Here is a 27,826-nt window from a genome sequence, read left to right on the forward strand (position 1 = left end):
GTGCAGAACATAGCTAAGACACCTCTGCTTAGAGTTCCGCTGTTTGGAGAGGGCTTTGCCGGCCTTTCCACCCTTTTGATCTGTGCAGACCCCACCGGCAGTCTTCTCCACCTAGGTAACGCTCACAGGTTGTCTGGTTCACCCACGGCTCGCATCTTATGTCTGTGTCTCTTGAAAGTAGGCTACATGAAATACAGGATTATGTTTTCTGCACTCTCACGCTCTGGTCCTAAGACCGCCATAGTCTCCCATCCAGCTGGCCCGGTAGTGCAGCCCAGGCCTAGAAGCCAGCAACAAAACCACGCCCACAATGGGCGTGGCGACTGTGTTGTGCTGCCTGCGTCCCTCGGCGTCCAGGTACCTCACCCTCACGCAAGCGCAGTCTCACAACCCTCTGTCAACGCGTTGGGGGCGTGGCCAGACGCAAGGTCCCCACGGCGCCGCCGTCGCTGAACGCCTGCGTTGTCTGGGGTTGGTTGGCGGGTCTGGGCTCGGCTCCGTTCAGGCAGTACGAAGGCCATTCTGTTTTGGGGTCCTCGCCGCACTTCCACGTCTCCCGGAAGAGGCCTCGGGGCTACGGCAGGTCCAGGGTGGGAGGCCGAATACCGGCCCTTGCCGGGTCTGCCGCTGAGGGGGCCCGGGCCCCAGAAGACAGCGAGGCTCCGGGGGTGACGAGGCCGCGCGGTGCCGCCGCGGGGAGTCCTCAGGTGAGGCGGCGGCCAAGTCTGGTGGACGCGACCGGTCCGCCCGGGCGTTAACGGCCCTAGAAGCGGGGCTTGGGGGCTGAGGAAGGAAGGGGCGACCCCGCCGGGGGTGGCGGTGCCGGAGCCGGGCGGGTGCGCGCCGTGGAGGCCTTCGCCCACCTGGGCCCCACGGCCGACGGGCGCCCTGGGCCGGGACTGCCCCCCCCAGCCGGCCCCTCGGGCCCTGGACGCCGCGTCCACCCTGCCCCGGGGTGGACTTGACCGAGGACTGCGGACCTCCCGGGCCCATCCGAAGCTTTACACTCCCTGAGCGCACCCAGTGGTGTTGAAAGGCCCGTTAGCTTTGAAATGGGAGGCAAGTATTATTATTACTATTACTATTATTATTAGAGGTCATTAGCCCCGGCATCACCAATGTTCTTTTTCTTTATTTCTTTTTTTCTTTTTTTTGTGGCCAGTCCTGGGCTCAAACTCAGGGCCTGAGCACTGTCCTTGGACTTTCTCAGGGCTGGAGCTCCACCACTTGAGCTCAGCACCACTTTCTGGCTTTTTTTCTATGTATGTGGTTACCGAGGACTCGAACCCAGGCAAGCACTTTAACCACTAGGCCAGACTCCCGGCCCCATTATTCATTTTATGAAGAACAGGTTTAAAATTAATTTCGGAGTGAACAAGGTGCTGCACTTGTGTAATCGTATCTACTCAGGAGGACTGAAGTTTTAAGGCTAAAAAGCTAGGGAGCCTGCTGTTTGATTCAGTAAGCTGGACACGGTAATGCACCTCTGTCATCCCAACTACAAGGGAGGCGTAAGTAGGAAGATCTATCTGCGGTTGGCCTGGGGGAAGGGGGAGGACCCTAACTGAAAATCAGGAAAGGGCCGAGGGCATGGCTCAAGTGGAGAGTGCCTGCCTACCAAGTGCATGGTCTTGAGTTCAAACACCATTACTGTAAAAAAAAAAAAAAGGTTGTTGTTTTTTTTCTCGAGGTTAGTGTTTTTAGTTTTGGCACTGGATTGACTTATATTTCAGTATCTGAGGTATTGCCTCACCTCTGAGATCTTAAATCTTTTCCAGTTTTTTAAAAGGATATTGCAGCTTACTACATAATGAATTTGTAGAAATTAAATAATGTTTGCAAGCATCTGGCACTCTAAAATTCTGTTCGATAGTATTTATGAGTACCTGTGTATAGATGCTGGAAATTAGAGGGGAGCAAAACAGACATGATATTTATCCAACCACTCCTTCCCCAACAGGTAGAGACAGATGATTAAAAACCAGGATAATAGGACCTGATTTACTGGAGTGTAGACCACACCCTACAAATGGTGTTGACTTTTCCCCAGTGCTCTATATCATGAGGGTCAATAATGTCATCACTCCTTGGTTTTCCTTTTTTTTTTCTTTTTCTTTTTGCCAGTCCCTGGGCCTTAACTCAGGTCACTGTCCTTGGGCTTTCCTCAGACTAGTTCTGCCACTTGAGCCACAACACCATTTCTGGCTTTTTCCATGTATGTGGTACCAAAGAATTGAACCTGGTCTTTTTTTTTTTTTTTGCCAGTCCTGGGCTTGAGCTCAGGGCCTGAGCACTGTCCTTGGACTTTCTCAAGGCTAGAGCTCTACCACTTGAGCCTCACACCACTTCTGGCTTTTTTCTATGTATGTAGCACTGAGGAATCAAACCCAGGTCTTCATGCATGCTAGGCAAGCACTTTAACCACTAGGCCAAACTCCCAGCCCCCGAACCCTGGTCTTATGCATGCTAGGCAAGCACTCTTACCACCAGGCCAAACTCCCTGCCCATTACCTTAGTTTTCTATAGCACACTTTGTAACTGTATGAAGTTCATATATATATGTTAAGTGGATAGTTGTATAATCAGATTTCTTATTCTATTTAGCTTAGATGGTAGGTTAGTAAGCATTTGATTTTTTTTTTTTTTTTTTTTTTTTTTTTGCCAATCCTGGGCTTGAACTCAGCCTGAGCACTGTCCTTAGGCTTTCCTAAGAATATCACTCTACCATTTGAGCCATAGCACCACTTCCAGCTTTTTCTGTGTGTCTGTGGTAGCCAGGAATCAAACCACGTTCTTTGTGCATTATAGGCAGGCTTTCTACCACCAGGCCAAACTCTGATCAGTATGTGAACTTTTGCAGATGAACTTTAGACATGTATATGAATACCTAAATTATATATAATAGTGCTTCTGTTTAAACATGATAGCTTTTATATTAATCAGAATTTTTTTCTATTTTTAGCACTTTAAAATAAACTGAAGAATTATTTTATATATTATACTGGAATTTTGCCCCATATATGATCAGGGCTTGAACTCAGGACCTGAGCACTGCTCTTGGGCTTTCTTAAGGGTAGCACTCTAACACTTGAGCCACACCACCACTTCTGGTCTTTTTCTTTTGCCAGTCCTGGGCTTGAGCTCAGGGCCTGAGCACTGTCCTTGGACTTTCTCAAGGCTAGAGCTCTACCACTTGAGCCTCAGCACCACTTCCGACTTTTTTCTATGTATGTGGTACCGAGGAATCGAACCCGGGTCTTCATGCATGCTAGGCAAGCACTTTAACCACTAGGCCAAACTCCCGGCCCCATTCTGGTCTTTTTCTATGTAAATGGTACTGAGGAATTGAACTCAGGTCTTCATGCATGCTAGACAAGCACTCTACCACTAGGCCAAACTCCCGACCCCATGATTTGCTATTTGGTTGCTGTATAAATTTGCTACAATAATAGTACTACAAACTCATGTCTTGGACAATAAAAATTTATCACTATTCTGAAGTCCAAGATAAAATGTTGTCACAGTTAGTTTATTCTGAGTTCTCTCTCTGACTTGTAAAGGTACATTTCCTTCCTGTGTATCCCCATGCTCTCTCTCACCTTTCTCTGTGTACTTATTTCCAAAACTTTCTCTTATATAAAAACACCAGTTTGGCCATGAATTTGGCCTAGTGGTAATATGTTTGCCTAGCACGCATGAAGCCCTGGGTTTGTTTCCTTGGTACCACATATGCAGGAAAAGCTAGAAGTGGTGCTGTGGCTCAAGTCGTAGAGTGCTAGCCTTGAGAAAGGCCCAAGGACAGTGCTCAGGCCTTGAGTTCAAGCCCCAGGACTGGCAAAACAAAACAAAACAAAACACAACAACAACAACAAAAAACCCCACTAGTTTGCCCACTGCTGATAGCTCATACCTGTAATCCTAGGTACTCAGGAGGACAAGATCTGAGGATCATAGTTCAAAGCCAGCCTAGGCAGAAAAGTCTCCATGAGACTCTTATCTCCAAATATCTATTCAAAAACCAGTGGAGCTGTGGCTGAAAGTGGTGTCTGGACTAGTCTTGAGCGAAAGAGCTTGGAGACAGCACACAGTCCCTGAGTTCCAAAAATGAAAACACCTATACCAGTTCAAGCTGGACAAATCAGTTGTTCACACTTGTCATCTTAAGCTATTTTGGAGGATGAAATTGGGAGGATCAGTTTGAGGCCAACCAACCCACAGCTGGATGCTGTGGCAGGCATCTTGTCACCTAAGTGATTTAAGAGTCTGAGAGAGTGCTCGCTTCGGCAGCACATATACTAAAATTGGAACGATACAGAGAAGATTAGCATGGCCCCTGCGCAAGGATGACACGCAAATTCGTGAAGCGTTCCATATAAAAAAAAAAAAGAGTCTGAGAGATTAACAGGATCATGGTTCCAGATTTAGCCTGGGAGAAAAGTTGAGAGACCATCTCAGTGGAAGAAGCTGAGCATGGTAGTCATCCCACTTATATCATGAAGCCTAAACTTGGCAGGTCACAGTCTAGGCAGTGTCTGAGCAGAAGCTTGATCCTATTTTAGAAAAATAACCAGTGAACAGGAGTCGGGGAGGGATTGTAACTCAATTGCAGTACTTGCTTACTATGCTTCAGGCCCTGAATTTAAACTCTAGTACTACCAAAAAACAGTTTGTTGGATTAGGGCTCACTAAAATGACCTATTTTAATTTTACCTAATTTGGGGACTCTAAAGTCAGTAGGATTATCAATAAACCAATCATGTTTTGAGGTCTATGAGTTTGGAGTTGGGGGCGGGAGCGTATGAATTTCAGGGGAACACAATGAAGCCCCTAATAGATGTATTTGCTATATTAAGATTTTTTTTCCCCAGGCCCGGAGTTTGGCCTAGTGATAGAGTGGCTGCCTAGCAAACAAGAAGACCCGGGTTTGATTCTTTGGTACCACATATATAGAAAAAGCCTGAAATGGTGCTGTGGCTCAAGTAGTAGAGCTCTAGCCTTGAGAAAGCCCAAGAACAGTGCCCAAGCTCAAGTCCAGGACTGGCAAAAAAAAAAAAAAAAAAAAAAAAAAAAAGTTTTTTTTTTCTGGGGCTGGGAATGTGCCTTAGTGGTAGAGTGTTTGCTTAGCATGCATGATATTCTGGGTTCAGTTCCTCAGTACCACATATACAGAAAAGGCCAGAAGTGGCACTGTTGCTCAAGTGGCTTGCCTTGAGCAAAGGAAGCTCAGGGACAGTGCCTAGGCCCTGAGTTCAAGCCCTAGGAGTTGGGGGCGGGGGGGCTGATTTTCCCTTCAAAATTGTAATTAGGAAAACAGTTGTGATGCTAGTAGCAGCTTTAAAAAGAGTGCTTACTGTCAGCCCGGGAGTTTGGCCTAGTGGTTAAAGTGCTTGCCTAGCATGCATGAAGACCCGGGTTCGATTCCTCAGTACCACATACATAGAAAAAAGCCGGAAGTGGTACTGAGGCTCAAGTGGTAGAGCTCTAGCCTTGAGAAAGTCCAAGGACAGTGCTCAGGCCCTGAGCTCAAGCCCAGAACTGGCTTACTGCTTACTGTATGCCAAATATTTTGCAAAGTTCTTTTTTTATGTATTAATCTTAAAAACATTCTGAGCTTGGCATGATGTCACGCGTCCTCCCTCCCCCCCCCCCCCGTAGTGCCAATTATTTAGGAGGCTGAAACAGGAAGTTTGGTTGAGCCTAGGATTGCATGTCTCTACAGGTTTCCCACCTAGTAAGGTGGCATTGGACTTCAGCTCTCACTCAGGAGCCTCATCCTAACCATTAACACTGTTGTTACTCTGTACTGATCATTTTTCCTCCTCCTTACAGATTCATCAATAGGATTGTTCTACCATCATGTCTTGGTTTGCTGATCTTGCTGGAAGGGCAGAAGATCTTTTAAATCGAGTGGATCAAGGGGCTGCATCAGCCCTCAGTAGAAAGGAAAACACTAGCAACACCACATATAACAGAAATACTGATTATGCCGAACTTCACCAGCAAAATGCAGATTTGACTTACCAGAGTGGACCTGAAGCTACTTATATTTCTTCAGCAGCTGATAATGTCCGAAATCAAAAAGCTACCATTCTGGCTGGCACTGCAAATGTGAAAGTAGGATCCAGGACCCCTGGGGAGGGCTCCCATCCCGTTGAAAGTGCATCTGTCTCTAGGCCTTCGTTCCAGTTTGTGCGAAGGAAAAAGTCAGAACCCGATGATGAGCTGCTATTTGATTTTCTTAATAGTTCACAGAAGGAGCCTACTGGAAGGGTGGAAATCAAGAAAGAAAAGAGCAAGGCACCTGTCCTTCCAAGTTCTCAGACATCAGATGTCAGTTCTGTGAATACCAATGTGACTACTATCAAAGCTACTGAAGAAAATTCTGAGAGTCAAAGCCATGGTAGATAACCAGTGTTGTTTCTTTCCAAATTAAGCAAATTGAATGTATTATGGGTTAAAACATTGCGATACATTTCTCATCCTCTGCTATAGTATGGGTCCTTCCTGGTATGAGGGTGTCACATATGTCAGTATGTGATGTGGACAAGGTGGGCAGTGTTGAATACCACTAGTCAGAAGGGAATTATAATAGGGATCTCTGATACTGTCTGTTGGGTTCTTTTTACCAAACCTACATCTAAGATTGTGTGTCATCCTCCTCTAACATCCTCCAGAGAAGTAGCTAAATGACTGAACTCTGGTTCTCAAGAAGACACTGATTTGATAGTGACGTAAAAGTCCTTAAGGCAGATTTTTTGGTTTTCAACTATGCAATGAGTTGTTAAGTCACCACTGCAAGTGCATCTCATCAGTAAAACAAGGTTAAAGTAGTGGCTCATTGAAGTACTTGCTAAGCATTTTAAAATAGGTGAACATTTTTTAAGTCCAGTGTTTTTAATAGAATGCATTTAGAAGAATTTCTTCTTGGAGCCTGACTCCTGGAAGTTCTGTTGGCCTGTCAGGTAGCTGAGATTTTTCTCCCTGGAGATTGGGGGAGTTTTCTGTTACTAGTTTATTGAATAGGTTTTCAGTGTCTTTAGTTGTTTTTTGTTGTTTTTGACAGAAGCTGCTAATAATTCAGATTCTATTTCTGAACACTATGAGGATTCTTCAAAGGAAAATACATCATCAGATGTTACCTGCGCTGACCGCAGCCCAGTGCCTGGGGATGGAGGCAGATCACATGAGCTGTCTAACCTCCGACTGGAGAATGAACTCCTTAGAAATGAAGTCCAGTCTTTAAATCAGGAAATGGCCTCACTGCTTCAGAGATCCAAAGAAACTCAAGAAGGTTGGACCTATTTCATTTGGTTAGGATTAAGAATTTAATGTTTAAAAATACACTAAAAATTTTATATTGAATTAGACATAGTTTAGATGGCACTTGTAAAATGGTATATTCATTGACATTTGGGCCTAAAATTAGGAAAAGGGATCAATCTTTATACCAACTCAAATCATAGAATGTTGACTAGTTTGGTCTTTCTTTAGGAATCACTAAAGTTAAGAACTGGTAGGGGGGCTGGGAGTGTGGCCTAGTGATAGAGTACTTGCCTCGCATGCATGAAGTCCTGGGTTTGATTCCTGGGTACCACATACACAGAAAAAGTGGGAAGTGGTGCTGTGGCTCAAATGGTAGAGTGCTAGGCTTGAGCAAAAAAAGCTCAAGGACAGTGGGTAGGTCCTGAATTCAAGCCCCAGGACTGGCAAAAAAATAACTGATAGGAACTGAACATTAATATATCTGATTTATTTTCTCTGAACTTTCAGGAAGAACTATTATAAGGAAAGGTGGGATTACATGAAATAGAAGACACTAATCGTCAGAGTCGCAGTATTCCTGTGTCCAGGGCATAAATAACATGGAATTCTGTTTGAATAGTGCCTTTGGGAATTTTGCATTGAGGTGGCCTAGAGTAGGACATCCTTACATTTCTTAGAAATGATTAGTTAAAAAAGAAATAATCTCATGTTCAAGGTAGTGTTAGGGGATTAATTGGCTGAGGAGAAAACAGAAGAAATTGCAGCCCCGGTTCCTCAGGCTGAGAGTAGAGCAAGGACACTGTGGGTGAAGTTTTGTCCAGGCTTGGAAGAAAGCCCAGAAGAGCAAATTAGGAAGATAGTTTCAGACTGACTTTTAAGCCAAGTGTAGTATAATACACTTGTAATCTTAGAGGAGAGTGAGTCAGGAAGAGTTGGACTTTGAGGCTAGCCTGGGGTACATAGCAAGACTTTTGTCTCAAAAACAAAGAACAACTTTGCCAAGATTAATGTACACATAGAAATAGAGCTTTGCAGCTGGGAGTGGTGGCTCACACCTGGAATCCTAGCTACTGAGGAGGCTGAGATCTGAGGATCACTGTTCAAAGCTAGCCTAGACATAAAAGGCAATGAGACTCGTACCTCCCTGAACTGAAGAGCTCAGGGACAGCACCCAGGCCTCTCCGCCCCCCCACCACAAAAAAGAAATAGAGCTTTGCTTGACACCTGTAAGCTTGGCTTGAATATTGACTTCAAAAAATTACATATACATATATATTATATATATATTATCTATATTTAGAGTTGTGTTTTGTTTTTTGGTCATGGGGCTTGAAGTCTAGGCCTGGGTGCTGTCCCTGAGCTCTTCAGCTCAAAGTTACCACCCTACCCCTTGAACCACAGGGCCACTTCTGGTTCTAAAGGTTAATTGGAGATAAACAGTCTCACGGACTTTAGTGCTGAGGCTGGCTTTGAACTGTGATTCTCAGATCTCAGCCTCCTGAGTAGCTAGGTTTATAGGTGTGAGCCACCTGCCTGGCTGAAAAAAAATTTTTTTCCCAGGGGCAAACTGCAGCTGTAGATTATATAAGGATGTGGAAGTACCATTATATTCTTTTTTTCCCCCTACGTATTTGGTACCAAGGAATGGAACCCCGGTCTTCCCTGGTGCATGCTAGGCAAGCACTCTACAGATAGGCAAAATCCCCAGCCCCTCTTTTTTTTTTTTATTCTTTTTGGTACTGAGGATCAAACCCAGAACATTGCACTTGCTAGGCAAGCACTTTACCACTGAGCTACATCCCAGCCTTTTTTTTTTTTTTTTTTGCCAGTCCTGGGGCTAGAACTGAAGACCTGGGCACTGTCCTTGGACACTTTCTGCTCAAGGTTAGCCAGTAGGCATGCCGCCAGTGAGAAGCATATTTATCTGTCCTGTCCTGTATTACATAAGTCTTGAGCCTTATTCAGACATTGCCCCCATCCTAAGAATGTACCTTTTTGTTGGTTGTGGGGGCTTGAAGTTTGGGGCTGACACTGTCCCTGAGCTCTTCATCTCAAGCCTACAACCCTACCGCTTGAGTCATAGTGCCACTTCCAATTTTCTAGTGGTTAATTGGAGATAAGTCTCATGGACTTTAGTGCTCAGGCTGGTTTTGAACCATGATCCTCAGATCTCAGCCTCCTGAGTAGCTAGGATTACAGGGGTGAGCCACTGTGCCCAGCTTGCACCTTATTTTTAACCAGTCCTGGGGCTTGAATTCAGGGCCTGGGTACTGTGTCAGCTTCTTTTGCTCAAGGAAAGCACTCTACCATTTGAGCTACAGTGCCACTTCCCAACTCTTTCTGTTTATGTGGTACTGAGGAATTGAACCCAGGGCTTCATACATGCTAGGCAAGCCAAGAGTATACCTTTATTTCAATTTCCATTCTTGGTCTTGTGCTAGCCCCATGCTATAAATTCACTGGCCTTTTTAGTTTTGTTAATCTTGCTATCTCCTAATTTTGGCTTCTACTGTTTATGGCCTATGTCCAGAAAAACAACACTGTGTGTAGAACTGTGGCTTCATGCCTCTTTCTGATCTGTTTACTTTAGTATAGGTATGAGTGTTGGTCTTGAAATAGTGAATGTGCCATTGATAAAATGAAGGTATTTTAGCAGTAAGTATGTCAGAATGTATGTGTGCTGCGAGAAAGATATATTTGATTTTGCTTGCTTTTACTTTTTACAGAATTAAACAAAGCAAGGGCAAGAGTTGAAAAATGGAATGTTGACCATTCTAAAAGTGACAAGATAACTCGAGAACTTCGAGCCCAAGTCGATGACCTGACTGAAGCAGTGGCTGCAAAGGATTCTCAGCTGGCTGTCCTAAAGGTCAGACTCCAGGAGGCTGACCAGCTACTGAGAACACGCACTGAAACCCTAGAAGCTTTGCAGACTGAAAAGTCTCGGTAGGTAATTCTGTCAATAATGATTGCATGAACTAGACTGGCTTTCTTTCCAGTACAGGAAATGGTAATGGGGTGGGCAGGGGCAGATGGGTGAGAAAGTTAAAAGGGGTGAGATTGATCAAGATTCATTGTATTCATAAACTGCTTTTTTTTTGAGGGGGGGCAGTGCTGGGGCTTGAACTCAGGGCCTGAGCACTGTCCTTGGGCTTTCTCAAGGCTCGTGTTCTACCCTGAGCCACCGCACCTCTTCTGGATTTTTCTATGTATGTGGTACTGAGGAATTGAACCCCGAGTCTTTGTGCATGCTAGGCAGGCACTCTACCACTAGGCCAAATTCCCAAAGTGCTTTGTTAAGTGGCAACTCTTTTGTATAACTACTTAAAGATATAATAATAATAATTTTTTAAAAATCTGGAAGAGGAAGAAATGGTAAACATTGTAGTATGTCCTCACTTGTGAAAATTTAGCTTGAAAATTTAGCTTTTTGGAATTTACAAGAGGGAAAATCTCTTTTGGCAATGTCTGAAATGTATATGATTAAAGTGGACTCATCATTTGAACCTTGAAATGCAAGTTTAGCAAATCTGGAGAACCTAATCTTCAATATATAGTATGAGCTTATACATGGAATCCTAAAAATAAATATTACATCTATTAGAAAGGAAAAAAGATTTCTTTAAGAATGTTTTAGGGCTGGGAGTTTGGCGTAGTGGTAGAGTGCTTGCCTAGCATGCACAAAGACCTGGATTTGATTCCTTGGTACCACATGCATAGAAAAAAAAAGCTGGAAGTGGTGCTGAGGCTCAAGTGGTAGAGCTCTAGCCTTGAGAAAGTCCAAGGACAGGGCTCAGGCCCTGAGCTCAAGTCCAGGACTGGCCAAAAAAAAAAAAGAAGATTTAAGATGAGTTATCTTTTTTGTGCTTGATTAACACTGAGGTGCTCTGAAAATGACTCCAGCTGATCACTTGCGCCCTGTGGGAAACCCATTATCTCACATGCTGCATTTCCTTTTAGAATAGTGCAGGATCACAATGAGGGTAGCAGCCTACAGAACCAAGTTCTGCAAACTCTTCAAGAGAGACTACATGAAGCGGACGCTACTCTGAAGAGGGAGCAAGAAAGCTACAAGCAAATGCAGGTTAGAGCAGAGATAACAGCATTCTCTCAGTATTTGACAAGGACGAGTGACAGTATACTCTGTAGTAACATATCCTTCAGTAAAATTCTACAGTGCAGTTCAGAGAATTTCTGTAACAAAAATCCAAATATTTGAAAAATTAGCTTGATCCTTGCTAGAAATATTTAACCTCATGTTTCACTGAATTTGGTTATACAACAACCATTATTTGTTGGTGGAATAGGGCCATCTTGGTTATTCTATTTAATGTATTTGACTAGTCCTGAGGTTTGAACTCAAGGCCTAAGTCCCTGGGCTGCCTTGGGCTTTCCTCAAGGCTAGTGCTCTACCACTTGAGCCACAGCCCCACTTCCATATGAACCCTGGTCTTCATGCATACTAGGCAAGATCTCTACCACTGGGCCAAACTCCCAACCCTTTATTCTTTAGCTTTTGGAAAATGAAGATATTTTTGTCCTTTACATGTTGTTGGTTGGGTCTAATCCATAAGATCTTTGAATGATTGGTTGTAAATACATTTCAACACTAAAATGATTTAAGATTTACAGTTAACACTTATGTTTCATAGAGTGAGTTTGCTTCACGCCTCAGTAAAATGGAAGTGGAACGTCAGAATTTGGCAGAAGCAGTTACTGTAGCAGAAAGAAAATATTCTGATGAGAAGAAGAAAGTTGATGAGTTACAGCAGCAAGTGAAACAGCATAAGTCGAACCTGGAGTCTTCTAAACAGGAGTTAATTGACTATAAGCAAAAAGCGACCAGAATACTCCAAGTAAGCAGAAAATGGACACTTTTGATGGTTCAGTTGTGCTGAATAATTGAGACATTTTTTGTAAATACTGTGAAATGATTGGTGTTTGGCTGAGTTGCTAAATAGAAATTAGTTTACTTAGAAATTTTATAATAAGGTCAGGCGCATTGGTTCACACCTGTTATCCTAGCTACTCAGGAGCCTGAGATCTGAGGATCGTGGTTCAAAGCCAGCCTGGGCATGAAAGTCTGTGAGACTCTTATTGCCAATTAAGCACTAGAAAACTGGAAGTGGCACTGTGGCTCAAGGGGTAGGTCCGTAGCCTTGAGCTCAGTTACAGTGCCTAGGCCCAGACTCCAAGCTCCATGACCGACTCCCACCCCAAAAGAAAAAAAAAAGAAAGAAAGAAATTTTATAAAAAGGACAAAATGTGTTTTGGTCCTACCACTCCTTCCTTCCTTCCATCCTTTCTTCCTTCCTTCCTTTCTTTCTTCCATTGTGGGACTTGAACTCTGGGCCTGGATGCTGTTCCTGAGCTCTTCAGCTCAAACTGCCCTACCCCTTGAGCCACAGTGCCACTTCAGGTTTTCTGGTGGTTAATTGGAGATAAGAGTCTCAAGGACGGGCCGGGAGTTTGGCCTAGTGGTAGAGTGCTTACCTAGCATGCATGAAGACTCGGGTTCGATTCCTCAATAGAGTCTCAAGGACTTAATGCCCAGGTTGTCTTTGAACTGCCATTCTCAGGTCTCAGCCTCCTTAGTGTAGCTAGGATTACAGGTGTGAGCCACCACACCCAGCAACTATGACATTTTCTTGCTTGACACTTTATACTTTTTTTTTCTTCTTCTTCTTATTGGTCCTGGAGCTTGAACTCTGGGCCTGGGCATTGTCCCTGAGCTACTTTTTGCTCAAGACTAGCACTCTTAACAGAGCACCACTTCTGGCTTTTTGAGATGTTTATTTGAGATACAGAGTCTCATGGACTTTCTTGCTGGCTTTGGACTGTAATCATCAGATCTCAGCCTCCTACGTAGCCAGGATTACAGGTGTGAGCCACTGGTCCCCAGCACTCTTCATACTTAAAAAAATCCAGCTATAGTTCAAGGCAAGTATAAATACTAGCATTTTGTCTCAGTACTCTGAGCAAGAAATTATTTCCTTTGCGGTACATGTGTAATTTCTATTTTAGTATATGAAGCAAGAATTATGATCTGTAGTGAGAAACATCTTTATTATATAAAATATTCCAGAGAAATCTTCAGCAGGAACATAATCATGGCACTAAAATCCAAGAACATTATACATCAAAGATTTGTTGTATTTTTATCCCTGTGGTGTTAATAATCTGTGTTTTTGCTTTGATGAAGGTAGCTAGAATGTTTCCATAATGGGTTAGTTTCTGAATGGTGGAATGACATTCAGTAGACAAACTAGTTGTGGTATATCACAATACAATGCATGCTTAGCATGCATGAGGTCCTCAGTCTGATCCCTAGCACAGCCAGAAAAGCACAAAGTGAATATTCAACTAAAGTCTGCTTTGCTTAAACATACTTCTTTGTTTTATAATAGTCTAAAGAAAAATTGATTAACAGCTTAAAGGAAGGCTCAGGTTTTGAAGGCCTAGACAGCAATACGGCTAATAGCATGGAGCTAGAAGAACTTCGACATGAGAAGGAGATACAAAAAGAGGAAATACAGAAGCTGATGGGCCAAATACAGCAGCTCAGGTCTGAGCTGCAGGTAAGATCAATGTGACTGCCTCTCACCTATCAGTTTGATTTCTGATAGGTTCTGTATTGGGGGGAGAGGCATTACTGAAATAATGCATTCAACTGCTATGGAAATATTAGTCACTGTATAGAAGTGAGTCTACAGCAGTAGATTTCCTGTCCATTGGCTTTCTGTTTAGGCGGCTTACTCTTAGCCACATTGTATAGTGAAGGCATATACTTTTCTTTTTCTTTTCTTTTTTGCCAGTCCTGGGGCCTGAACTCAGGGCCTGAAAACTGTCCTTGGGTTTTCTCAAAGCTAGGGCTTTACAACTTGAGCCACAACACCACTTCCAGCTTTTTTTCTGTGTATGTGGTACCAAGGAATCAAACCCGGGTCTTCATGCATGCTAGGCAAGCACTCTACCACTAGGCCAAACTCTCTGCCCTTTTTCTTTTTTTTTTCTGGTCCTGGAGCTTGAATTCTGGGCCTGGGTTCTGTCCCTAAGCTTCTTTGGCTCAAGATAGCACTCTGCCACTTGAGCCATAACACCACTTCCAGACTTTTCTGAATAGTGTATTGGAGATGAGAGTCTTACGGACTTTCCTGCCCAGGCTGGCTTCCAACTGGAATTCCCAGATCTCAGCCTTTAGAGTATCTAGGATTATAGGCATGAGCCACCAGCACTTCCTAGGCATGTACTTGTTATTGATGGCCCATTGTTTTAACTGTTAAGAAGGGATTATTAATTTCATCTATTATACAGATAATTCATAGAGAAAGTAAAGCAATTATGATAATTATCACAGGAAGAACTGTTCAAATGCTTTTTACTTCTTAGGCATCTATTGTACTTGTATGGATCACTTTAGTTGTTAATATTAAGGAGATAATATATCAGACTAGAACTTGGTCTCTTCTGTCACCCTTTGGAGTCTACTGAGTCCAGTTCTCTGCACAATCATTGCTCAGGGTTGTACTGAATGGGTAGCTACTGCTTTCACATGAAATGTTCTTGTTTTCAGGATTTGGAGGCTCAGCAGGTTAATGAAGCAGAATCAGCAAGAGAACAGTTACAAGACCTGCAAGACCAGATAGCTGGGCAGAAAGCATCAAAACAGGAGCTGGAGACAGAATTGGACAGAATGAAGCAGGTAGGGGCTGAGATGGAAGATTCTGTCCTCTAGTTGTCCTTTGAGGGGAGGCTAGAGTATGGGCTCAGTGGTAATGGTAGGTGGGACCCATTCCACACTCTTGGGGTTTGTTTAACACATGAAAAATGGTGATGTGACTTACCTACTATAAAACAATTAAAAAATGGACTGAAACTCAATACTGCTCTCTCAGCCTAGAATTCTTTCTATCATCCTATATATGTATTAAATCTCTTTGACAAAGAAAACTTTAAAACTTACAATATCAATAAATGAGAAGGTCTGAGGAAAACTAAAGTACTGGGCGGCAGTGCCAGTACTGGCCAGCACTTTTCAAAATACTGGACATGGTTTGGGGAGGACACACTGACTTAGCTTTCATTTATTCATGCCTCATTTTGTAGGAATTCCACTATATGGAAGATGATCTGTATCGAACCAAGAACACATTGCAAAGCAGAATCAAAGATCGAGAGGAAGAAATTCAGAAACTTAGGAACCAGGTAGGAATAGTGTTGCACAACTTGGAGAAATATATTGTTGTAAAGCATCTTCCTTTTCTTTTTTGTTTCTCTCTGTTTTCAGTCATGGGGCTTGAACTCTGGGCCTGGGGTACTGTCCTTGAGCTTACTCAGGGCTACCACTCTACCACATGAGCCACAGCACTACTTCCAGCTTTTTTCAGTATATGCTGTACCAAGGAATAGAATCCAGAGCTTTGTGCATGCTAGGCAAGCACTCTACCACTAGGCCACACTGCTGACTCCTGTTTGTTTTAGTTTTGATTTTGGTGCTGGATTGAACCCAAATGTATATGCTCTGCCTCTGACCCATACCCCAGCCTTGGGTAGTTTTTGTTAATCAAAAGGATTAGCCTTAAATGTGGATTAACCACATGAATTAACCATGGAAGGATTTCTCTTAAAAGTTTTTCATCTAATTAAAACTGAGAACAATCCTTTGTTTTACTGAAAGAAGTTTTGGTTGTATATAGAGATTCCCTTCTTGAATACTAGTTTGTTAAACACGTCATTTGAAATATGATGTAAAAAGCAATGTTAATAAGTTCTTTAATAAAAAAATTTATTTTATTGGTGCTGGTGGCTCACGTCTATAATCCTAGCTAGTCAGGAGGCTGAGATCTGAGTATCACGGATTGAAGTTTGTGAGACTCCAATTAACCACTGGAAAATTGGAAGTGATGCTGTAGTTCAAAAGGTAGTGCACTAGCCTTAAGCAAAAGGAGTCAGGGACAGTGCCCAGGGCTCTATGTTCAAGTGTTCAAGCCCCATAACCTACCAAAAAACAACAACAAAAACCCCCAAAAACTCCCAGCAAAATTTCATTTTATGGGATTAGAAAAAAAATGAGCAAACATGAACCTTAGTTATTATCCCTAATTAAGACTTGTAAAGTTAAGAAAATCTGATTTGTGGTAGTGTGTGGGAGATTAATTACTCCTGCAATATAGCACAAACAAAACCATAGAAGAGCTGGTGCGGTGGCTTATGCCTGTAATCCTAGCTACTCAGCACGCTGACTTCTGAGCTGACTTCTAAGGAGCATGGTTCAAAGCCAGCCTGGGCACAAAAGGACCTGAAACTCTTATCTCTAATTAACCTCTAGAAAAGGGGAAGTGGGTCTTGGCTCAAGGGTAAGACAGTAGCCTTGGGCTGAAGAGCTCAGGACGGCGCCCAGGCCCCAGGCCGAGTTCAAGCCCCATGACCCACCAAAAAAAAAAAAAAAAAAAAAGATCAATTGGAATTCATCAAAACTATTATTTTCTTCTGATGAAGTGTGTTCTTGTGTGAATGCTAATCTAGCATGTGCAAGTCCTAGGATTCAGTCTCCAGCACTAAATACACATTCACCAGTAGAAAAATGAAGTAAGACAAGAATTAGACTGGGAAAGGAAATAAATGCTATCTCCTATGTCACATTGGTAGCCAGGGTAATTTTGAACTCAAAATCCTTTTGCCTCAGTTGGGATTATAAATATGAGCCTCCATAACCAGTCTTGTTTATATGTACACACACACATATATACGAATATATGTATATATATTAAATATATATATTTGACAAAAGATTTGTAACCATGGTAAGAATTACTACTACTAATAAAAGGACACACGACCTTTTTTTTGTTATTTGTGGGGCATGATCTCTGGACCTGGGCACTGCCCGTGAGCTCCTCATCTCAAGGCTAGCTTTCTACCACTTGAGCCACAGTGCCACTTGCGGGTTTTCGGGTGGTTAATTGGAGATAAGAGTTTCATGGACTTTAGTGCCCAGGCTGGCTTTCATTCTCCTGCGTAGCTATGATTACAGGCATGAGCCACCAGCGCCCAGCTACAATCTTTTTTTTTTTTTTTTTTTTTTGGTTGGTCGTGGGGCCTAGGCACCATCTCTGAGCTCTTCAGCTCAAGGCTACTGACCTACTCCTTGGAGCCACAGCACCACTTGCGGTTTTCTAGTGGTTAATTGGAGATAAGAGTCTCAGTCTTTAGTGCCTGGGCTGGCTCTGAACCGTGATCCTCAGATCTCAGCCTCTTAAGTAGCTAGGATTACAGGTGTGAGCCACCACATCCAGCTACAACCTTTTTTTTTTTTTTTTTTAATGGGCAAAAGACTTTAATACATGTTTACAAAAGAGAGAGATGAAACTGCTCATTGGCTTATGCCTGTAATTCCAGCTACTGAGAGGCAAAAATTCTGGAGCATTATATTTGAGGCCAGCCACATGCAAGTCAGTGATATCTATCTCAGTAAGCTGGGCATAGTGATTCATACCTGTGCTCTCAGCTCAGCAGGAGTCTATACGTAAGAGAATCATAGTCTGAGGCCAGTCCTACACAAAAAGGTAAAACTGCCTGAAAAAGAACTAAAGCAGAAAGAATGGGGCGTGTCTCACGTGGTAGAGCACATGACTAGCAAATGCAAAGCCTATACCACAAAAAACTGTGAACACTCAAGCACATGAATAGATCTCAGAATCATCAGTAAGATACATTGTACCACATCCAAAAAGGCTAGATTTTAATGTTTGACAATGCCCCTGTAGGAGGAGAGGCAGCATCACTGAAACTGTCATACAGAGCCACCTTAGTAGCATCACAGTGACAGTTTCTACTTAGTGAGGATAAAGGTATAAGCCCACAAAAAGACACACAGTATTTTTGTTGGTCATAGATAGCCAAAAAAGTGTAAACAAGCTGTGAACAACTACTGATATACCAAACAAAAAATCAAAGATAGATGATAGAGTATTTATGCCATATGATTCCAACTTCTGGTGATCGAAATCAGAATAGTGGGGGGCTAGGAGTTTGGTGTAGTGGTAGGGTGTTTGCCTAGCATGCATGAAGCCCTGAGTTCAATTCCTTGGAACCACATATACAGAAAAAGCCAGAAGTGATACTGTGGCTCAAATGGTAGAGCACTAGCTTTGAGAAAACTCAAGGACACTATCCAACCCCTGAGGACTGGCAAAAAAAAAAAAAAATCAGAATAGTGGTTGTCTGTACTAATGGAAATACTGCTTTTGAATATTCTTTTGAAGTCATATGGCTAGGGAATTAAAGAATTAGGATAAATGCAGAAGTGTGGTCTTTGCACTACCCCACTACTGTTGAATTATGGAGGATTTGGAATCCCAGTTGAGAAGATTGAACTGTGACCTTGAAGGCAGTGCTTTTGAACGTTTTGTTTTGATCACCATTCTGCTATAAGAGATGCCATTTCCCCAGGCACCAGTGGCACATACTTATAATTCTAGCTACTCAGAAAGCTGAGATCTGGATTACTATTCAAAGCTAACCAAGGCAGAAAAGTCTGTCAGAGTCCATCTCCAGTTAACCAACAAAATGCCAGACCAGAGGTGTGGATTGAGTGGCAGAATGCCAACCATGAGCCAGAAAATCAAGTTGAAAGCACAAGGCCCTGAGTTTGAGCCACAGTACCAGCACTAAATAATAAAATAAACTATGCATTGCTCTTCAGTACTCACATGTAGATGGTTGGGTACACAGACAGACAGATAAGACAGAGGGAGAGACAGAGAGATGAAACACAGGGCTGAGAATGTAGCTCAGTGATAGAGCACTTGCCTGGGATATGTAAGTCCCTAGGATTGATTCCCTGTAAACAAAACCAAAACAGGTTACACGAAACAGTACTCAGTACTCTCACATATTGTGTATTATGTGAATTTTAGAAAACACCACTAAATTTTTTTTTTGTCCATCGTGGGACTTGAAATCTGGGCCTGGGCATTGTCCATGATCTCTTCAGCTCAAGGTTAGCATTCTGTCCCTTGAGCCACAGCACCACATCTGGTTTTCTGGTGGTTAATTGGAGAGAAGGGTCTCACGAACTTTTGTGCCCTGTCTGGCTTTGAACTGTGATCTTCAGATCTCAGCCTTCTGAGTAGCTAGGATTTATTACAGGCATGAGCCACTATACCCGCTCATTAAATTCTTCAACAGTTTTTAAGTGAATTGTGGTCCATTGTTACCAATTTGAGAAAATCACTTTGTAGAAATGATTCTAAAAGAATCATTGAGAGTTTTATAATGACCTATTAATACTACCATTTGCCTAGAAAAGTATATAATCTGACTACAATGTAGCTTTCATTTTATGTAATCATTTTGTGAACATTTTGTCCTTCAGCTTACCAATAAAACTTTAAGCCACAGCAGTCAGTCTGAGCTAGAAAGCCGACTCCATCAGCTAACAGAGACCCTCATTCAGAAGCAGACCATGCTTGAGAGTTTGAGCACAGAAAAGAACTCTCTGGTCTTTCAGCTGGAGCGCCTCGAACAGCAGATGCACTCTGCCTCCACAAGCACTAGCAATGGCTCCTCCATCAACATGTCTGCAATTGACAGTGGCGAAGGTAACCAAAAAGGGACACAACAATGAAGCAGGCTTTTGACATATTGTTGAAACTTCATCTGGTAAAGACGTGAGGCATGAGCTATGTGCAGTCAGTACACAACATATATAACCAATTCAGATCTCATAGGTGTTGGACCTAGAGAAGTAAGGCCTGAGTGTAGAGCAGAATTTGCTTTAATGAATCAGTGAATGATTATGAATACTGAAGCCAGTGTATAATTTGCCTATTTATTCATGCTCCATAACTTTGATAGAGAAATTTATAGAATCCCAAAATGCATATTCAAAAAGCATGATTTGGCATATACATCAACAGATCCATTTTTTAGTTATAGAGCTTCACAAAGTATTCAGTCATCAGATCTCTCAGTATTCTGACTTTGAAGTTTTCTTTAAAATTAAAAAATTAGCTGGGTGCTGGTGGCTCACACCCATAATCCTAGCTACTCTAGAAGCTGAGATCTGAGGATTACGAGTCAAAGCCATCCAGCGGGAAAGCCCATGAGACACTTACCTCCAATTAATCACACAAAAAGCCAGTTGTGGTGCTGTGGCTCAAATGGTAGAGTACTGGCCTTGAGCAGAAGGACTTCAGTGACAGTGCTCATCCTCAAGAATTCAAGCCTTAGGACTGGAAGTAGCACTGTAACTTAAAGTGGTAGAGTGCTAGCTAGCCTTAAGCAAAAGAGCTGAGAGACAGCACCTAGACTCCAACCCAAAAGTGTCTGGTGTGGCGATGGAACTGTAGGTAAGGTGGTCAAGGAAAATGGCTCCTTACTCAAGTTCCAAGGAAGATTTTTAAAAAGGGGGGATATGAAAAGATCTACAAGAAAAGTCTTCTAGGCAGCAAAAGAACAGGCGCAAAGGCCCTGAGACAGGTGTAGTTTAGGATTCTTCAGGAGCATCAAGGAGGCCGACAGTAGAGGAAGAGAAATCAGAACTTGGAGGAGGCTGGGCAAGGACTGTACTCTGAACAAGGAGAAAGCCACTGAAAGTCAGGACAAGAGTGACTGAACTGGTTTGCTCTTCAAGATGTCACTGCTGCTATGTTAACAATAGATTTGGTCTGGTGGTATGAATCATGGATAGAGTGCTTGCCTAGCATTCAGAAGGCCTGGGTTAAATCCCGGCACCACTGTAACAACAGCAGACTGCAGAGGGGACAAGAGCAGAAGCAAGGCGGTGGGGAACCGGCCTGGCATTAACCACATAAGATCACAGTGGGATTTGGAGGATTGATTTTAAAGGCCAGATGATAGGACTTTCTAGCAGACTGGAAGTGAAGTTTGAGAGCATAAAGAAGGATTTGGAAGCCAGGTGCTGAGGGGTCATGCCTGTAATGCTAGCTACACAGAATGCTGAGATCTGAAGATCTGGGTTCAAAGCCATCCCAGGCAGGAAAGTTTGTGAGAATCTTATCTCCAGTTAATCACTAGGAAACTGGAAGTGGAACTGTGGCTCAAAATGGTAGAGTACTACTCTTGTGGAAAGAACTCAGGGATAGCACCCAGGTTTTGAGTTCAGCCTCATGACTGACCCCCCCCCTCAAAAAAAAAAAAAAAAAAAAAAGAATTGGACTGTGTGGTCATGCCATAGGATAAGAAGTACCAGGAGAGGGAAGCTGCCAGTGAATAAAAACGGACATAATGATGATGATGATTATGATTTTGTCAGTCTTGGGGCTTGAATTTAGGGCATGGGCATTGTCCCTGAGCTGCTTTTGCTCAAGGTTAGCACTCTACCAGTTGAGCCTCAGTACACTTCTGGACTTTTCTGTTCATGTGGTATTGAGGAATCAAACCCAGGGCTTCATGCATGCCAGGCTAGCACTCTACCATTGAGCCACGTTCCTACCCCAAGAAATATACACATTTATATTGTTTGTTTTTTGCTGGTCTTGGGGCTGGAACTCAGGGCCCATATGGTGTCCCTGAGTTTCTTTGTGCTCCAGACTGGCGTTTTACCACTTGAGCCACAGCACCACTTCCAAAACAACACATTGGCAATTTTCTTTTTTAACAGTGCTGAGATTTGAACTCAGCCTTTTGCTCCCTAGTCAGAGTCAGGCATTGCACCACTTCAACCATGCCCACCCCCCAGTCTGAGAATCGTAATATTAGAAGATTCATAATCGAAGTGCCAATTGTCTGTTGTACATTGGAATGGCGTGGGCATGCAGCATGTTAGCCGAGCAGAAGCCCAGGGGTAGGACTCAAAGTCTGGAAATGCCACCTGGCCTCTCAATCCTGCTGGCACAGTGACAGAGGTTATTATAGTGTCAGCTCCTGCCATCGCTAGGTATTTGTAATCATGGTAGATTTTTCTAAAAGTTCTCTATCATTTTTTTTTTCTGGTTGTGGGACTTGAACTCAGGGTCTGGGCACTGTCCCTGAACTCTTTTGCTCAAAGCTAATACTATACCACTTTGAGACACAGCTCCACTTCTGGTTTTTGAGTTAATTGGTTTTGGTTAATTGGAGAGAAGAGTCTCACAGGGACTTTTCTGCCTGGGCTGGCATTGAACTGTGATCCTTGGCCCTCAGCCTCCTGAGCAGCTAGTATTATAGGTGTGAGTCACTAACGCCCAGCTGATTTTTAATTTTTGTGAAAATGGAAATATATACCTTCTATACTCAGTTGCTTTATGGTGTAATGCTTAGAAAGTTGTCCTTGAAAATTCCTTCCACATTTAATAATACATTTTCAATTCTGACTTACTTAGAAAGTGGATTTGGGTATCAGTACATTGATCTATTTTCTTATTTAAATAGGGACACGACTACGAAATGTTCCTGTTCTTTTTAATGACACAGAAACTAATCCAGCAGGAATGTATGGAAAAGTTCGCAAAGCTGCTAGTTCCATTGACCAATGTAGGTAAGCAGTGCTGGGTCAGGGTGAGCGATGGGCTATAGCTGTTGTTAGGTCTGCTTCCCACTGGAAAGCTGATGTTTGCAAACTATCAACTCACTTTTCTGATGTTCAGGGCCATGAAATTGGTTCAAGAGGTCTACCAGTGCTTATGCTTTAATGGACCCTAACTACTTGTCTTCTTCCAATTATTAAAACAAAAACAGACTTCATAAATCTCATTAAGACTGAAATCCCAGCACTCGGTGGCTGAGACAGGAGGATCTCTTCTTTTTTGGGAGGGGAGGAGGAGTTAGGGAGTCAGTCATGGGGCTGGAACTCTGGATCTGGGCACTGTCCCTGAGCTCTTTAGCTCAAAGCTATCTCCTTACCCCTGGAGCCACAGCACCACTTCAAGTTTTCTGGTGATTAGTTGGAGATGAGTCTCACCAACTTTTGTGCCTGGGCTGGCTTTGAACTGAGATCTGGGGTCTCAGTTTCCTGAGTAGCTAGGATTAATATCTGAGCCACTGCACCTGGCAAGAAGGACCCCTTGAGCTTAGGAGTTCAAAATTAGCCTGAGAACAAGATTCCATAATTTTTTTTGTCATGAGGCTTGAAACTCAGAACCTTAGTGCTGTGCCTGAGCTCTTTGCTCAAGGCTAGTGCTCTTCCACTTTGAGTCATACTTTGAGCCACTTTCATTTTCTGATGCATAATTGAAGATGAGAATCTCATGGACTTTCCTGCCTGGCATGGCTTCGAACTGTGATCCTCAGATATCAGCTTCCTGAGTAGCTAGGATTTCAGGTGTGAGCCACAAGGGCTCAGCAAGATCCCATAATTAAAAAATTTTTTTTTTCATTGAAAAATTCTTGGGCCTAGAGTTTGGCGTAGTGGTAGAGTGCTTGCCTAGCATGCGTGAAGATCAGGGTTCAATTCCTTCGTACCACATACATAGAAAAGGCCAGAAGTGATGCTGTGGCTCAAGTGATAGAGCTCTAGCCTTGAGGAAGCCCAAGACAGTGTTCAGGCTCTGAGTTTAGTCCTCAGGATTGGTTAAAAAATAAAAAAAAAAAAGGAAAAAAAGAAAAATTCTCATAAAGCTGTGTTCATTTGAAAATTTTATCCCGGTAGTTTATTGTATGATTGGACGAAAAGATTCTGCTACATATAACTGAACAGCATTCATGTTAATATTTATTTTATATAATATGCAAAATTTATATTATCAGTCTTCCTAGTTTTACTGAGTGGTGAGCAACAGGGGAAAGGCAGTCATGGAGGTGTGGTCTAAGGGCCTTGTCTACTTTAGTTACTTTTCAGATAGAGTTACATTTTTTGTCCAGGCTAACCTTAGACCACAGTCCTCCTGTTGCATGGCTGGAATTACAAGCATGTGCTACCACTTCCAGCAGTGTATTGCTTTGATAAACTTCATATATAAATAATATACTATATGCTCCTTTTCTTTTAGTGTTAATAATTAAAACAGTGTTAATGAACTGTTACCTAATACATCAATGTGTCCCTACCCTTCTTTGTTGCCATAGCAGTAAGATTCCTGAAGCCACAGGACTAGGATGCTCCCAAATGAAGCCCGTGCATCTCAGCTATGACTCTTACGTTTAGTGTGTAGAATCCTGGTGTAGCACATTGTGTTGGCAGTAAGAGAAGCACAGCGGTGCATATGTAGGGAGCATGTTGGGGGTCATAGCACTGGGCATCCCGCTGCACAAGTGTTAGCTTGCATCGCTATATCCTTTTGGAAGCAAGTGCTTACACAAAAGCTTCCACATCCACTATTTGCAAGTTAATGCCAACCACAATGTTTTTCCATTCTTATGATTCATCTCTTCTGTGTTAAAGCAAGATTTATTTAGACAAGGTCCACACTTACCTCCTGTAATTGTGACCACAGAATTAAAAGAAATGCCTTGTGCTAAAGTTAACAGCCCAAATAATGATAAAAAGTGTTCTCTGTGATCTTTGTGCATGGTTATTTTAAGTAATCATTTATAGTCTACTATTAAAAAAACATTCCTCTTTGGTAACCACATAGTTTAAGTGAGTGACACTTTTAAAACCACCAGATATTAACAAGGGAAGATTTGTTTTGAATGTAATTCCTTCTCTCTTCCCCACCCATTCTGTACAGTATTCGTCTTGGAATTTTTCTACGAAGATACCCCATAGCACGAGTATTTGTAATTATATATATGGTAAGTAGAATTTCTCAACACACTGCTGCACTCAATTTTAGCTCTTTTTTTTTGGGGGGGGGTGAGTCATGGGGCTTGAACTTGGCCTGGGCACTGTCCCTGACCTCTTTAGCTCAAGGTTACCACCCTACCCTTGAGCCAAGCCTCACTCCAGGTTTTGTAGAGGTTAATTGGAGATAAAGATTCTTAGGTCCTTTTGTGCCAGGCTGGCTTCGAATCTTGATCCTCAGATCTCAGCCTCCTGAGTAGCTAAGATTCTAGGCTCAAGCCACCATGCACGGCAATTTTAACTTTTTCTTTTTTTTTTTTTTTTTTTGTCCAGTTGTGGGGCTTGAACTCAGGGCCTGAGTGCTGTCCTTGGACTTTTCTCAAGGCTAGAACTTTACCCTTGAGCTACATCACCACTTTTTTTCTATGTATATTGTGCTGAGGAATCAAACCCTGGTCTTTGTGCATGCTAGGCAAGCACTCTACCACTAGGCCAAACTCCTGGCCCAATTTTAGCTCATTTTTAAAGCTGCTATTCTTACTATTGTTTTAGCAGTCATATTTCAAAGAGAGTGGAAATGTGGGTTAGTGGTAGAATGCTTGCCTAGCATGCATGAAGCCCTGGGTTCATTTTCTCAGTACTACATAAACAGAAAAGGCCAGAAGTGGTACTGAGGCTCACGTGGTAGATTGCTAGGTTTGAGCAAAAGAAGCCCAGGGACAGTACCCAGACCCTGAGTTCAAGCCCAGGATTGGCAAAAGGAAAAAAAAAAAAAAATTGAGGGCTGGAAGTTTGGCTTAGTGGTATATAGAGAGTGCTTGCTTAGCATGCACAAAGACTCAGGTTCAATTCCTCAGAAATACATACATAAAAAATTCAGAAATGATGCTGTGGCTCAAGTAGTAGAGCTCCATCCTTGAGAAAACCCAAGGACAGTGCTCAGGCCTTGAGTTCAAGCCCAGGACCCAGGGGGAAAAAAAAAATTTTTTTTTTTTTTTTGGTAGGTCATGGGACTTGAACTTGGCCTGGGCACTTTCCCTGAGCTCTTCTGCTCAAGGCTACTGCTGTACTCTTTGAGCCACAGCGCCACCTCGGTTTTCTGGTGGTTAATTGGAGATGAGTCTCAAGGTCTTTAGTGCTCAGGCTGGTTTTGAACCTCGATCCTCAGTCAGCCTCCTGAGTAGCTAGGATTACAGGCGTGAGCCACTACACTTTACAAAAAAATATTTCTTTGAAAGTAGAATTTATATATGACTATTTTTTCTTTAAAAAGATTTTAAACTAGTACTAATTTCTATATTGATGAACAGTTGTTTTAATTATTTTTCATATTTTGCTTTAGTTTCTTTCTTTCTTTCTTTTTTTTTTTTTTTTTGCCAGTCCTGGGACTTGAACTCAAGGCCTGAGCATTATCCTTGGGCTTTTCCTCAAGGCTAGCCCTCTACAACTTGCCACAGTATCATTTCTGACTTTTCTATGTGTGTGGTACCGAGGAATCAAACCTGGGTCTTTGTACATGCTAGGCAAGCTCTCTACCACTGGGCCAGGTTCTCGGCCCCTGCTTTAATTTCTTAAAGCATTTCAGTGATGCTTTGTGATTTGTGTTCTTCTAGGTTTCTTAGCTATAATAAAACAATTGAAGAAATGTAGGCATTGTTCCATGTGTCCTGTGCCTCAAAAGCCTCCCACCCACCTCCCGCCCCCCATAAATACATATGCACATGCCAGGTGCTAGATAGGGTATATAGGGTCTGCAGAATGGCTGGGTTGGACTTAAAGGGGCTGTTTCCTTCAGAAGTAACAGAAGCCTACTTGAAATTTCTCTGTGATCCACTAGAGGGAAGAGTCATTCCACTAAGTGAAAAGTTTCTGCAAATGGAGGGTGAGAAGAACAAAATAAGGAAGGGGTCAGAAAGAATTCAGGCCAGGGACTGAGTTCCCAGGCTGGTGTCAGCAGTGACAGGTGCAGAGTGGCGAGGTTTAGGTGATGCACCACCCTGATGGGTACCTACACCGCACCATACCATCTCCTGTTCACCAGAGCCCAGCTACATGCCCTCAAATACACAAAGCCTTGCAGCCAACTTCCTGACTGTAGAGATTCTAATCGAGGCACCAGATGATTTATAAAGCATACACTGAGAATTCTGGAACTATAGCAACTCTTTACACGAGCTTCCCCGCCTTGTTCATTTCTTCCTTCACTGCCCACCCAGTAAACATGGACTGAGCCCTGCCTGTATTTCAGATCTGAGACAAGACATGATTCTTGCCCTCCAGGACTGCATGCAGGGCTTTGGGTAATGACAGATAGACTGGTAATCCATGGATTTTCCTTCTTTAGGCTCTGCTGCACCTTTGGGTCATGATTGTCCTATTGACTTATACACCAGAAATGCACCATGACCAACCGTACGGCAGATGAACTGAGCCAGACTGTGGTGGTTGTCTTTTCTGGACCTGGGATTGGCACGAAGGCTGGTTGCCTAAACTGCTGAGAATGGTGTCTGAGATGATTTTACCACTACAGCTTTTAATTTTTTAAGTTATTATACAAGTGCTCTGCTACCTAAATCTTCCTCTTATTTCCTTCAAATGGTAAGTTTCTAAAACAGACAGGAACAAGCTTAACTCTGAGTCCAGTGGTCCTAAAATATACGGAGAGATCCTGGGGAGCTCACCTCTGTATAGACCTTCCTGAATTTTAAGTGACACTGATTATGGATTATAATCAGGGAAACTAATTGTATTTAGTGATAAAAATAAAAAAAAGTTTTTTAATAATTAAGTTGGCTTTTGTATTTTCAACATTGCAAATAGAGATTTAATTTTTCCATGTTAAAGGCTTAATTGGTGTGAATCTTTTTATAAGTACATAAATAAAATTTATTGTACATA

General features: G+C 42.7%; 1 protein-coding gene and 1 non-coding gene across 4 annotated transcripts; both read left to right on the plus strand.

Annotated features, from left to right (window-relative positions):
- The first annotated feature begins 501 nt into the window (after positions 1-501).
- On the plus strand, positions 502-27,826 carry Golga5 (golgin A5). 3 transcript variants are annotated; one of them, XM_090344731.1, is made up of 13 exons: positions 502-707; positions 5,830-6,400; positions 7,064-7,291; positions 9,990-10,209; positions 11,224-11,347; positions 11,916-12,119; positions 13,671-13,841; positions 14,837-14,965; positions 15,370-15,468; positions 19,640-19,865; positions 22,639-22,740; positions 24,876-24,939; positions 27,273-27,359. In XM_090344731.1, the coding sequence occupies exons 2-12, from the start codon at positions 5,857-5,859 to the stop codon at positions 24,911-24,913; spliced, it is 2,085 nt and encodes a 694-aa protein (XP_090200857.1). In that variant the 5' UTR covers positions 502-707; positions 5,830-5,856; the 3' UTR covers positions 24,914-24,939; positions 27,273-27,359. The 3 variants fall into 3 exon arrangements, with proteins under 3 accessions (XP_090200857.1, XP_090200855.1, XP_090200856.1); XM_090344729.1 differs by having other exon boundaries at positions 504-707; positions 22,639-22,744; positions 27,273-27,826; XM_090344730.1 differs by lacking the exon at positions 502-707 and adding an exon at positions 783-1,059 and having other exon boundaries at positions 22,639-22,744; positions 27,273-27,826.
- Positions 4,272-4,378, plus strand: LOC150054838 (U6 spliceosomal RNA). Its single transcript, XR_016537732.1, has one exon. It is a non-coding gene; the product is annotated as a U6 spliceosomal RNA (small nuclear RNA).

This window comes from Megascapheus bottae, chromosome 14, assembly GCF_031878675.1.
Source record: "Megascapheus bottae isolate mThoBot1 chromosome 14, mThoBot2.hap1, whole genome shotgun sequence".
NCBI classification, from domain to species: domain Eukaryota; kingdom Metazoa; phylum Chordata; class Mammalia; order Rodentia; family Geomyidae; genus Megascapheus; species Megascapheus bottae.